Raw genomic sequence first — 13420 nt, forward strand, 5'->3', positions numbered from 1 at the left:
TTGTATAAAATTCAACTCTCGTATAATTTCATAAACATAACCATACTTAATAATCTTATTTTGCTACAGTATTTGCCTTTTCATTTTTGAATAATGATAACTACTCCCAATTACCTATCCTCCTATATTTTCTCTTTTACCTTATATTCTATTTAACATGTTTATCAGATGAATTCCTTTTTCTTTCAAATTTTTTAGCATTTTGATTGTTATATTTTCATGCCTTGTAGCATTTCCTTCTTCTTTATATCGCATCTTCTTCTGGTATATGATTCCTTCTTCACCGTTTATCAACTAACACTCGATTATTTTAGTTCTTAATGCTTTTGAGAGCTCTGCAGGTTTGCAGCGCTTATGCATTCGTACATTACATACCTATAAAAACAGAAAGAATATATAAACGAAATAAATATTTGCAGACATATGTCAATATGATCTCCATCTTTATTGGATGAAGATTTCCATAACTTTCCATAACCATTTTTCCCAATTTTGGTTAGCACATTTAATATTCAGAACTACAAAATCTGTTTTATCATGTTCTTTATTTTTTTAGTATTTTTTAGATTTATGAGGTCATATAAAACTAATTTTCATTTATTTGAATAAATCAGTTGATATTCATTCATTTTGATAGAAATATAATCCTATTATTTTATAAATACGTTTATTTCCGATTGTCATCCATAATAAACAACTGGAGTGTCATGTTTCAACGACATTTCATGTGTTATTATTAAAAGACTAAGGCAAAGACCGCTTAAAAATTTCTTCACCACTAAATCGTGTTATCATCGATATTTTTAGAGTCACATTATATTCGCAAACAATCGAAAGTTTCTTCATTTGCCTGACGAATTTCTATTTATAAAATGTGGATTACGGCAAACTTACGTAACATTGTAAATTTTTTTTGACCTAAACATAGTTTTTACCCAAACACGATAAGGGAATTTATCAAAATTAAGATGTGGGCGCCTTTAAAATACTTAAGCGTCATCATTAACTTGATTTTAAACAGTGGTTTTTTTTAATTTTATCATTATTTATAGTTGATATTTGTAGATTCAAAAAGAAAGAATCAAATTTAAAAAAAAAAACGAATAATAGAATGAGATATTTTCTTGTATATTAAGTATGGATAATCTTTGTGTTTTGGTCTTGACTTAAGCCGGTGCCTATCATACGATGGACGCAGTTGGATGCTGGTGAGATTAGAAGCATCGTGTGGTCTTAGTGCGGCGCATTCATTCAACGAATGTTTTGTTGGCCATGGAAAGTCGGTATATTGATCCGCGTCAAAGGATTACCCAACAATGGAATGAAGTTGGAACCAACACTTGTACAACTACACACACTTCTTGTCCTCTCGCGTGTGAATGATACGTATTTTGTATGACAAACCAAAGTTGCCAATCTCATCCAGTTTATTTTAAAAAAATTTATATCTGCTGTTTGCTGTTCAGAACTTTTCACCACGTTTCAATTTCTTTACGTAAGGTTCCATCCTTCGTCCAATCTTTAGCCAACGTTGAACGTATCGTGTAGTTGCAGCCTTCCTTCCAATGTTCAGCTGTACGTTAGAACGCGAATGTTGGGGCAAACGTTTGACGTATCGTGTCTTAATTTGCGAAAGTCTTATATTGAATAATAGTGATATAAACATTAACAGAATCGTACTTCAAAAATATTAAGAATATTTCCAATAGCTACACGATTTTTGTACACCGGCCGAAAGTTGTTAATTCTTTGTTGCAATTATTGTTTATTTAGGTAATCGCTATATAGAAACAGTAATAAAAATGTTGTTTCACATCTGTTTTTGGAAATACTAACTACAAAATTGAATCAACAATAAGAAACTGATGTAAAATGACAAATTGTGGCTCTTTTTGTGTTTTCTGCGGTCAGTTTCATTTTTTACAGACTAAGAATAATCCTAATCCGCCAACATATTCTCATCTCAACATTCATGATGACGTTTCGCAAAATGATCATACGTCCTAAGTTGTCAGGGAAAAAATTTAAATGTGATTGCACGAAATGAATAGGCGACTTCCTACCTTATCATAGATTTGATTCATTGCTTCAAATATCACAACAGTAACAGTATTTCCCTTTTCTTTTATAAATCATACTTCTGTTTCTGGACAAGGTAACTATTGTATCTGGGGTTACTAAATGCCACTATAGTAAACAAGATCCAAAAAGTTTTGCTTTAGATCTTCATAATTGTAAATTTCTAATGATCAGTTAAATCAGTTTCACTAAAAGCAGACATCACTTTGATTGTCATTTAATATATTTTGAGAGGAATTATCGCGACACGGTCTACCGACTTTAGTTAAAAAATCCTATAACTTTCACAAAACACGTTTAATGCCCACTGTTTATTATTTTTTTTCTTTTAAAATATAATCTGTCCAGATACATAACAAAAACGATCCAATTTTTGATTTCATTTTCAATTCGACATGTTGAAAAGTGAGTGAATTGAATTGGCGAATATTAAACTTTACCGAAAGTGGCCATTATTTCAGAAAGGCTAACAGATATCCAACCATCGATAACTTTGGCCGATAGATCTCATCAAGATCTATTTGTGTGTGAAAAGTCATGATGATTGACGCATGTGCAGAAGAGTTTTTGTGGAACAAGTATGCAATAAAAATGCATCATTTTCACTAAAAATCAATAGATAAAATGAAAATTTAGAAATTTTTATTAGGTTAAGTAAGGTTAGGATAAGTTAGGTTGGGTTAGGTTAGGTTAGGTTGTGTTATAGACTGAAATAAACAAAACAAAAATAATTTTCTTCAATCAAATATTTTAATTTGAAAATCTTTTTTGATTTCTTCTATTAATGAAATGAATATTTTTGATTCAGATTTACGACATTCTGCTCGCCATGTATATTCTATGATACTGTCCTCCCAATCTTCTGAAGGTACATGCCTATCGCAAAAGAATGCTCTAAGAGCTGGTCTCAATTATTTGGCTATCAGAAACAAATCTTTCTTTGTGTTTGACCCACTCATGAGTGTAGCCTTCATTGCTGAGTCATCGATAGGCTAGCCAGCCATTTGTATGAATTATGCTTCCTGAAACGACGTTCTTTTTGTTATAAAAATGATGCATTTGTATACTTTTATCACAGAAAATTTTCTTCGCTTGCGTGAATCATCATGACTTTTCACACACAGATAGATCTTGATGATATCTATCGAATAAAGTTATCCATGGTTCAACTAAATGTTTCCACATGAAATAGATATGATAAATCTATTTCTCGTATCATTGATAGTCTATCGAGTTTTATGATGATCGTCGTGAGATGGCTTATCATACACTTACCAAAATTATTTGGTAAGCTAAGACTTTTAAATTTGTCAACATATATTAAGGGATAATTAAAAAAAGTCCAAGTATATAAACTAGGGTAAATATACAGAAAATCGAATTTTAATTACAATTACAATATAATTCACTGCATTTCAATGATTAGATTCGTGAATACCATCATGGAGATATCGCTTATTTACAGATATTGTGGTTTAGATACACACAATTTGAAATTTAATTAATCTAGGACTGTATCGAAAAAAATCAGGTATCAATAAAACCTCTTCCTGTTATATTTTTTGTGGTGAATGTGAGTCGAAAGTTGTTTCAAGTTAGGACTTCCGACAGTAGCTGGATATTCTACAAAGTAAACAAAGAAATGTTATTGTTTACATTTTTAAGTGCACGTATATAAACATTGTAATAACTTAAACCGAAATTCATCAGTTCGCTTGGCCAAGAATGACACTTCAAAAGAGTTTCAGTTCATCTAATGCCTCTATAAGTATAGTTCTTCTAATATCAATTGCCCAAGACAGTGCGAGGAACAATAAATAAAAAATAGGAACAATAAGTATAAAATTCGATACATCTAACAAACCGTCAGTCCACTTGGACTCATCATCTCCACTGTTTACCAATGAAAACATCGAATCGTAAATATAAATGCAATTCTATTGGCCGAAGCTGTCGGAAGGCGTATGTACACAAATTCTTTGAAATGGCCACCTTTTAAGGGTGATACCTCGGAAAGGGATGGGCTGAGGAAATTTTGTTATAGAAAAAACCCATCTTAATTTCATACGAGCAATTACCTTTTGAATTTTGTCGCATAAATTTGAAAACACTAGAGTTTGGCATCCTCAAAATATCCGATCAGTTGGACTGCTAGCGACCTATGTCTGGATTGACAAATTTGACCTGGACTTTAAAGTATGTGCGTAAATAGAAATAGTAACATTTTTCTTCCTAAATTTTGTAATTCCAGTGGAATCACGGCAACGCAATCATTAAAAATGTTACAGGAAAGATTGGGTAGACTACTTCATCGTAAGCACAAATATTTGAGTGGCACAAAGCCACTTGAGATTTGCCCATCAGCTTGTTAACGACGGTAACATAAAAAAAACTAAGAAAATGGTATTCGAAAATCATCGTATCGGCATTCGAGAGATAGCAGAGGCTCTTAACGTCTCTTATGGATCTACTCAACCAGATTTCTGAGCAAAGAATTCATGGATGTTTCACCACGATAACGCGTCTTTCCAGCATGATTTTTTGACTAAAGACGAAACGAGTCATGGCTCAGCCACCATATTCGCCTAATTTGGCGCTCTTTCACTTCCTCTCTATACTCAAAAATCTGCTTCGGGGAACCTTGATATGAGTTCATGATTAGCTATAAAAAGTAATTGGCTCAAGTTACCGAAGGCAATTCCAGCTGAGGCTTACAACAAGTGTATAGACAATTTGTATAAGCTTTGACATTCTTGTTTGGCTCCAAAGGAGGTTACTTTCAGGACGATAAAATGTTTATTTGTTGGTCATTCCGGGTTAAATTTGATCTAATGAAAAATCATATAATACGCATATTACAAGGTTCGAATTAAAATGCTCAGGTGGCGAATAGGGAAATGTCATTGGGACTTACTGAACTAATTCTAAACTCCATAAAAGTGATTGTGCTAAATCGACAAAAATATACAAAGAAATGGTCAAACTTCTTTGCCAAAAAACTCGGTTATGTTGCTTGATCCGACAACAATATTAGTTTGACGTTAATTTAGCAGTAGCAATAACTTCTAAAAAAATTGTCTTAATAATAATTTGAACTAATCATGTCATCTCATTTCGCAATCTGGCCGTACTAAATGAAAAAAATTATTTTGCTTTTCATCGTAACGATGACTGTTGATATTCTAAGAGTCAGCAACAAATTATATAACCGGAAATCAGATGAGTTGAAGTTATTCGAATGTCTCCTTGTGTTTTCACATTCGAATAAACAGAATTTTTGATTTTTTAAAGTTAAAATTCCAAAGACGATAGACAATCACAATCAATTCTTTTATTTTTATTTTCATTACCTTTAGTAGCCAACAAACCTATTGATACTAGCTGAATCAGACATTTACTTATAAATCTTACATATTCGTTACTTAATTTTCTTATTACATTCACTTCTTTACGCCATTAAAATGCTCGACCATGAGAGAAAAAGTGATTATTCTTCATTGACATAGAGTTTTTTTTAAAATCAAGTGCAAGTGCTTGTTTCCTTCTCTGATACTTTGATGTTGTAGGAACATCATTTGAGTTGAAGTCGTTGAGAAATATTTTCATCAATTTGCGTTGATACAGATTTTGTAAATCGATTATTTTGATATCAACTGTGATTGATGAGATAACAAATAAACTTCATATTTATCGTGAAAAAAAGTGCTAACAAATTGTCTTCTTCATTTTTCATATGTTTTGAAATTGAATATGTCTGTCTCCTTTATGATGACAGGAAATAAAGCAAAAAATTATCGCTAAATTAAGTGATTGTTAAATATAAAAGCAATTTAAAAAAACGCTAATTAAAAAGAACCTCTATACATTTATTCATTCATTTGTTGGACATAAAATGAACCAAAGAACGTTTCTTATTCTTTCACCATAAGAAAGTGTGTATTTCAAAGGCAATGAACTCTAAGTCTACTTTAACGCAATAAAAAATCAATGGTTGAATACAGTGTTATTCATAATCTAGGCGCTAGTTTTTCAAATATTATTGTTTATTTTCACAAGTAAATATTATAATTGAGGCTATAAGTGTTATATCGCAATAACCCAAAAAAATGGAGTAGTTTACAAAATCCTAATCGTTACGTCAATATACAGCAAAATGGATCAATCCACTTTCGCGGTCCCTTCGTTTTTTGGATCTAGAAAATCGAAAAATCCTCCAATTTCGATGAAGTTTTTTTTAAATTTTCTTTTACAGCTGATTTATGAAAAAAATATATGGCAAATATCTCACCTGGAGATTTCATATTTCATTAAATGTGATCATAAACGCACAATCTCGCATATAATCGTTCATAACTTTTTTGCAAAGCATCAAACGAGGTTCATATATTTTTAATCTTCACAAAAAAAATTGAAAAATGTTTGTTTATTCATTTTTTATCTCACTTAAAGATTTCATAAGGTTCTCTGACTTTAAATGTTATCATAAATGCACTTCTTAAGATATAATCGATTGAGAAATACAAATAAACGAATATTTTGAAAAAGAAAAATCACATAACGTTTATTTATTAATTTTTTACAAAATCAAGTTTAATCGTTAATAATGGTACATAAAATTTATGTACATAGTCAAATTATACTTATTTCTTTGGTCTACACAAAAAAATGATTATTTACAAAGAAAATTATGTAACTGATTCTTGATGTAACTATTTATCACTTTATTTGTATTTTAAACAAAAAATAAATGAAATCTTCAATTAATGATCTTAAAATGACAAAAATAAAGAAAATTAACTGTGTATTACATTAAAAAAAATTATATTTGAAAAAATTTTGTAATGAAATAAAAAAATTATGCAATAAAGATAAACATAAATTCTGCAATATATCCTAGCATATTCTCCTCCTTGCACCGAATCTTGGAATCTTTGAACCCTGAAATATTCATAAACAAGTTGATAAATTGTAAAGAACAGTAAGTACATAAATTTTTGTTCCAAAAAATCCAGAAATAATACTTGAAATCATTTTTAATTGTACAAACATGATAAATCAACATTTTTGTATAATTTGTTTTTCGATGTGTTCGTTTTTTGTGTAGATTATGAAAAAAAAAACAGCTTCATTTGATTATTTGGAAAAAAGTTAACAACAATTATACGTAAATGAGTGCATTTTCATGAACGTTTAAAGTCCTGAAACCAATTTTTTTTTGTAAATCCGCCGCAAAAAGGAAGATTTAAAGAAAAATTCATCGGAGCCGGATGATTTTTCGATTTTCTAGAACCAAAAAACGAGGGAACGTCAGAAGTATAAATTACCACAGTGAACCAAACTCAGTAAGTCCGATAATTTGATGACGGTTTATTTATTGCTCATTTTTTGTGAATTATTCTCACATAACAAGATATCAGACACAAAGTGAGGTAACCTTAAATTATTCAGAATCATTCTGCCTTGATAAAATATATCTCTTATAGTTAGAAAAGACATGGGATCTACTGTCTTATTTATGTAGGATGGAATTCTTGTCTATAGCAGCATTTTGAATATTTCGTTAAATCGAAATCTGATCAGTGTAGAAGTTGAATCATGACATAAAGGTCTTTTATAAAATAAACAAAGAAGCTATAATACTATATCCATAATGCGACAAAGAAATCATTCTTCATGATCATTGAAAAACCAATAAAGAATAAACCATCCAAGTAAAAATATATTTGGGACAGCTTCCTTTCCATTGCCAAGAAATTATATATCAAAATCGAATGATTATTTATAATTTATTAACTTATTTTATACATATAACGGGATATGATGAATTATTATTTTATTATTACACAGATTGAGTCGCAAATAAAATGAAATGTAAACGAAGCAAGGTTTTACAATTTTAATTATATTACAAAAAAAATCATGTTGATTAGTTATTAATAAAAAACCGTCAACCAGAGGAAAACTCATCTCGTTTGAGTGGAAATCAATCGTAAAACTATGGGCTACTATCCTATACAACACTTCTATCTAGTTTATAAAGCATACTAAAGTGTATCGTATGAACGAATTGTTATGGATTAATTCAATTGAACGAGGTATGTATGAAAAGTTCGGTGAATGGTCCGATATCTGAAGTGTAACACGCGCACGCTCTTGCTCATGATGATTCAGAGACAAGTCAAGAAACGGCACCTATCAGCAAGCCACGTTGCTGTCTTAAGAAAACCCTCTACAGCCAGTACAGCCACAATGCATTGAGCAACGATAAGGGAACTACTAAGGACGAGCCATGGTCATATCGGCCGTAAAGAACTAGAACATCAGACTTGATTAAGCTAATATATGATTGATGGTATAGGAATTGGGCATTGAGTAGGATACGATCTAACCCACCTACTATTAGCGAAGATTTGGGCATAATGTAAAGAGTACGAGGTGTGTTCTTGCGCAGCCGGATAGCCACAGCAAATGAGAGGCCTTTCTCACTATCAACCATATTGTTCTTCTGGCCAATCAATTCAATGCGGGAATTTGAATCTTTTTGTTTTAAAATTATTATGAACGAAACGTTGAGCAGCGAATATGATATAAAACTATGGAAAATTAATTTAGCATATGGTAAATTGGGCTTGGTTAAACGTTATTTTTTTTACTGTGACTCTTGTGATTAGAACCAGGGTTGAAAGTGAATCAAAATTAAATTCTATTAAATATACTGTGGATTTAGTACATTTAGTTAGTACACTGCTCGTTGACTCATCTACACTGATTGCAGATGAATGATTTTCTTTGTTACTGTTTTTTCGATTTCTCTTGTGAGATTCAACATACGTGTCATCACAATAAGAGTGAGAACTTTACCTGGATCTTTCACTGTAAGATATAAACAGTTTTTACACATACTTGTATTAGGGAGCTACTTACAAATATTTTATAGTGATACAGCATTTCTGCTTATTTTTTTTACACTCGTTGAATTTTCACTGGTAGATAGATTTTCAGTTGGCATCTGCATCTTTGGAGAACACATAGATATTTATATCTCCACTGATAATCAAGTGCTCGGGCTTTTGCACGTAGCAACTTTTTTTAAAATGATTCGAGCATATTCTCGCTATTCAAACAAGAAATATTTGATTAATATTAAATCAACCAAAAAATATCGGATAAACTTGTAAACATTTATCGTGATGGAGGTTAAGTTGTCTTTCTCCACAAACTTTTTTCCGTTCGTTAAGTAATTTAATATCTTTTGTAGGAAATCTATGGAAACTAATATCTTTACCTCTACAATTCGTATTGTTATTTGTACATGAAGGTACAGAACAAGAACAATAACTACTCTATACACTCAATGTAAATAAATATGAATCAGTGAGATGGTGACAACCAATATGGCAGGTATTCGATAAGGTCTGGACTACTATACAAAATCAGGAAAAACCTCCCGCACAACCTTTTTCAAATTCAAAAATCCTATCTGCAGAAAAGTCAAAATCCACGATTACATCACCACTACATCCAAATATGTCGGGAGTTCCTCATGCCCCACATGCTATCAGTCGATAGTCAAACGGATGGAAGCAGCTGGAGATTTTATTACCGTGTATAACCGGGATCCATTCATTCTATTAACCATCATCATATTAGATCAGACCTGCTGCTACCGACTTCCAAGTGACAATCAATGGATTAGCATTCACCGGCTTCCCCGCGACTCAAAAAGGATCGCTGTCAAAAGTACAAGGTCAAGACAATGTTGATCGCTTTTTTCGATAATGATGGAATCATCAATTGCGTTATTGCGAGATTTTCGAGTTTACAAACGGTTGCTATGACGCAAAAGGGCGTGTTCCGCAATAGTTGAACAAGATTGAGCGGTGGGTTCTATTGCACGATAACGCGCCTCCTCACTCTGCAATATGCCTGTGCCAATCTTAGCGTAACTGTTCTCAATCGTACAACTGAGGCTTGCGGAATTTTTCTGTTTTCAGTTTCCTGAATATTTATAAACATTGTCGAAAGTGAGCTGTGTAAAATGGCGATTACTTTGAAGGACAATAAAAGTAATTTATTTGTATTTTCTATTTCTTAATACTATTCACCGAATTTTTTAGACACACGTCGTATATATAACGATAGTTTATCCAGGGCTTGATTTGGTCCTTGCACTGTCATTTCCGCATTTGTACTTAAACAGGAATAGACAATTTAAAATGAACATGTATATATTTTCTCGACAATTTTCTAGTCGTAACTATATTTTAAAACGCGTTTTCATGGTTTATTACATTATTATCTTTTAATTGTAATTTAAAACTCAGGAAATAACATAATCATAGCTACTGAATTTCCGGAAGCGGTTATGCGAAACGATCGTCATTTAAAAATAACTATTACCTATGATCATAGTCGAGGACAAGTCAGTCCTCTTGAAAATAATGTTATCCTGCATATAATACCGAACTCAAACGTATAAAAACTATTCGTAGAAATGTTTTGTGAATATTGATTTTACTAGATGCATCAACTTTCATTTAGTTTTACTATAGGCAGCTTATCTGAGATCTAATTTGGTTAGTTGATAAGCTTAACGTTACTAAATTTTTCCCTAGAAAAACAACTTGCGCGAAATAAAAATGACGACAAACCCTAATGTTGCAAGTACGAGATTTTGCATGAATCAATCAACTGAACTTCATCTGCGTATGCTTTTGATAAAAAAATATTGCGACTTGCATTGCATTGCGTTGTATTTCATCATGTCAAGTATCAATTTTATTCAATTCTTTGTAACAGTTTGTATGGAGCAAATTTGGTAATCATTAAAATTTTTTGTCTTGGAATTGTGCATGCCTACTTACTCCTGTTAATGACATGAATAAATTAAAAAAAATTAACCAATTAACTAGTCGATTAGTAAGAATTAAATCAATCTATTATATTATATGGTAAATAATATTAATGATTTAACCAATAGATCTTAATGGGACAGAAGTTAGCATTTTCATGCTTCATTCCTTCGTTCTAAACAAAGTTTGACACATATATTCTGTAGATAAAAACTTTAAATTTGTAATTTTACCAACTTATGTCGACAAACCGATCCTAAAAGCCAGTAGACTAATACCTAACCACCAATTTGGATTTAGAGAGCAACATGCCCCGATAGAACAAGTCCATCGAGTCACAAAAAATTGTACCAATCTTCTGAAGATAAAGATTACTGTTCGGCTGTCTTTTTAGATATCAGGTATTAGCTCAGGTATTCGACAAGGTCTGGACTACGATACAAAATCAGGAAAACAACAACCCCTCCAAAAGTTGGAAAAACCTAACCTCCTGTACAACCTTTTTCCAATACAAAAATCCTACTGCAGAACATACACTGATAAGTCAAAATTCACGATTACATCACCACTACATCCAAATATGTCAGGAGTTCCACAAGGAAGAGCACTTGGCCAGATACTTTATCATATGTAGACAGCTGATATTCCCACACACAAAAACGTAACTACCGCAAATCTCACTAGGACCCAGATATGACCTCTCATATATTGCAGATAAACTTGGAGGCCATTTCATTGTGACTAAAAAAAATAGAAGTAAATCTGTCCATGTCACATACTCCTAGCGGAGAGGAACCTACCCAACTGTAATATTAAATATAGGTCTGACTATAAATTAAAATAGATAATTTCTATGTACATAAAAGAAATTATATAGAAAGTGAAAATACTGTCTTGAAAAGTAATCATGTATAATTCCTTGATGTGAAAATAATCCGTAAATACATAGGACCTAATATGAATAGAATGTTAGTAACTCGAGCTCAGACAACACTTACAAAGTGCGGTCATAGCATTTTTAACCTCTCCCCATAAAACTAACGATGACGATAAAATAATATATACACACGGTTTTTAATGTTTATTAAGTCAGTTCCAACCGAAACGATCAGAATGAGTGTTGTGCGCTGTTAAATGAATCTGTTAATTTAATTATTTTTCGTAGTTTAGTGTTCATAACTTTTAGTTTGTTGTCGCGTTTTTGTGAAATTTCATTAAAATAATGGTACAGAAGAAAAAGAAGTATGTTTATATTGATTTAATATTATTATTGTAAGTTTTATATTATTTGTTAAACGAGTTTACGTGCATGCTATAGCTTGTCTATTTTATTTACATTTTTTCAATTCAATACACTTTCTTATAATTCATATTATATCGTTTGGTAAAAGTATGCCTTTAAGTTTATCGCTATTGTATATTTTCACTCAATACCGATCTTGAAACTTAGTTTTTCCATTTAACTCGTAGTTAGATAAAAATATCAAAATAATTATTTGTTACGTACTATTATAGAGCAATAGAAGTTCTTTTTTTTTCAAGGAGATTGTTCAATCAAATTATATTATTCACATCAAAACATAAATATACTAAAATATCTTCTCAATATATTTGAAATTTGTGAAAATAAACTCAAAATAATCTAAAATTCTATAAAAATTATGAACATAAAATTCAAAGTACATGACTCTTTAGAACATTTATTAACACAAACTTTATAATGAGGAGGTTTATATCTAGCATACTTTTCCTCTCCTACTTTTCTTTGGTACTACGATTTTCTACTAGGGACAATATTTTCCCTGTGTCTTGTCTATATCTTTGTTTCATCTTAAGTTACTGGAAATACGGATTAATATATTTCCGATGAAAAGTTCTGTGTCTTTAACCAAATATTAAAAATCATATATCAGATTCCTTGCCTTCATTTTTTATGATATCGGAAAATTGTCACATTTCCGGTATTTTTTTTATCAAAAAAGCAGGAGAATCGAGTAAAATCACAGGAGAAAAGTATGCTATAGTTTCTATGTTATGAACAACAATCACATTCTTAATGCTTTAGTAGACCGGGCGCTGGATGGAGTATGCAAAATGTGAGGACCGCATTCGGTGTATGGTTTTGAACTCAGGAAAGCATGCAAATTATGATTCTGAATGTTGTCAGGAGTCGTTTTTATTTCACCCCATGCCCTTAAACATCTAGTACTTGAACTGAATACATAACGGTATCATTATGACGCTTGTTTTAGTGAGAATATCCATTTACGTTTTATGATACTCACAGCTAGTCATAGTCAATAATTATTGGTAATAAAATTATTTAAATAAAAAAAAAAAACAAATTTGAACATATAAAAGAAAAAAATTATAGTTATCAATCTTTTTTCTGACAATCGTTATTTACGCAATTTGCAAAATACGCACGGCACTCATACCAAATTAAAAAATGAAAAATAATGTTTACTTCCCGTATAAAATTCGGTAAA

General features: G+C 31.2%; 1 protein-coding gene across 9 annotated transcripts in view; it reads left to right on the top strand.

The window, feature by feature from the left end:
- The window catches only part of LOC130442363 (uncharacterized), a 171762-nt gene that overhangs the window by 135682 nt on the left and 22660 nt on the right, over positions 1-13420 (top strand). Inside the window, exon 1 of one of the 9 annotated variants that reach the window (XM_056776409.1) lies at positions 11788-12203. The exons of 5 other annotated variants lie outside the window; for them this stretch is intronic. In XM_056776409.1, coding sequence (XP_056632387.1) covers positions 12154-12203 — 50 coding nt within the window. In that variant the 5' untranslated portion in view covers positions 11788-12153. Of the gene's footprint in view, positions 1-11787; positions 12204-13420 lie in introns of those variants that run through there. 3 more of the 9 variants (XM_056776413.1, XM_056776414.1, XM_056776416.1) reach the window with 3 other exon arrangements.

Source organism: Diorhabda sublineata, chromosome 4 (assembly GCF_026230105.1).
Source record: "Diorhabda sublineata isolate icDioSubl1.1 chromosome 4, icDioSubl1.1, whole genome shotgun sequence".
In the NCBI taxonomy this organism is placed as follows: domain Eukaryota; kingdom Metazoa; phylum Arthropoda; class Insecta; order Coleoptera; family Chrysomelidae; genus Diorhabda; species Diorhabda sublineata.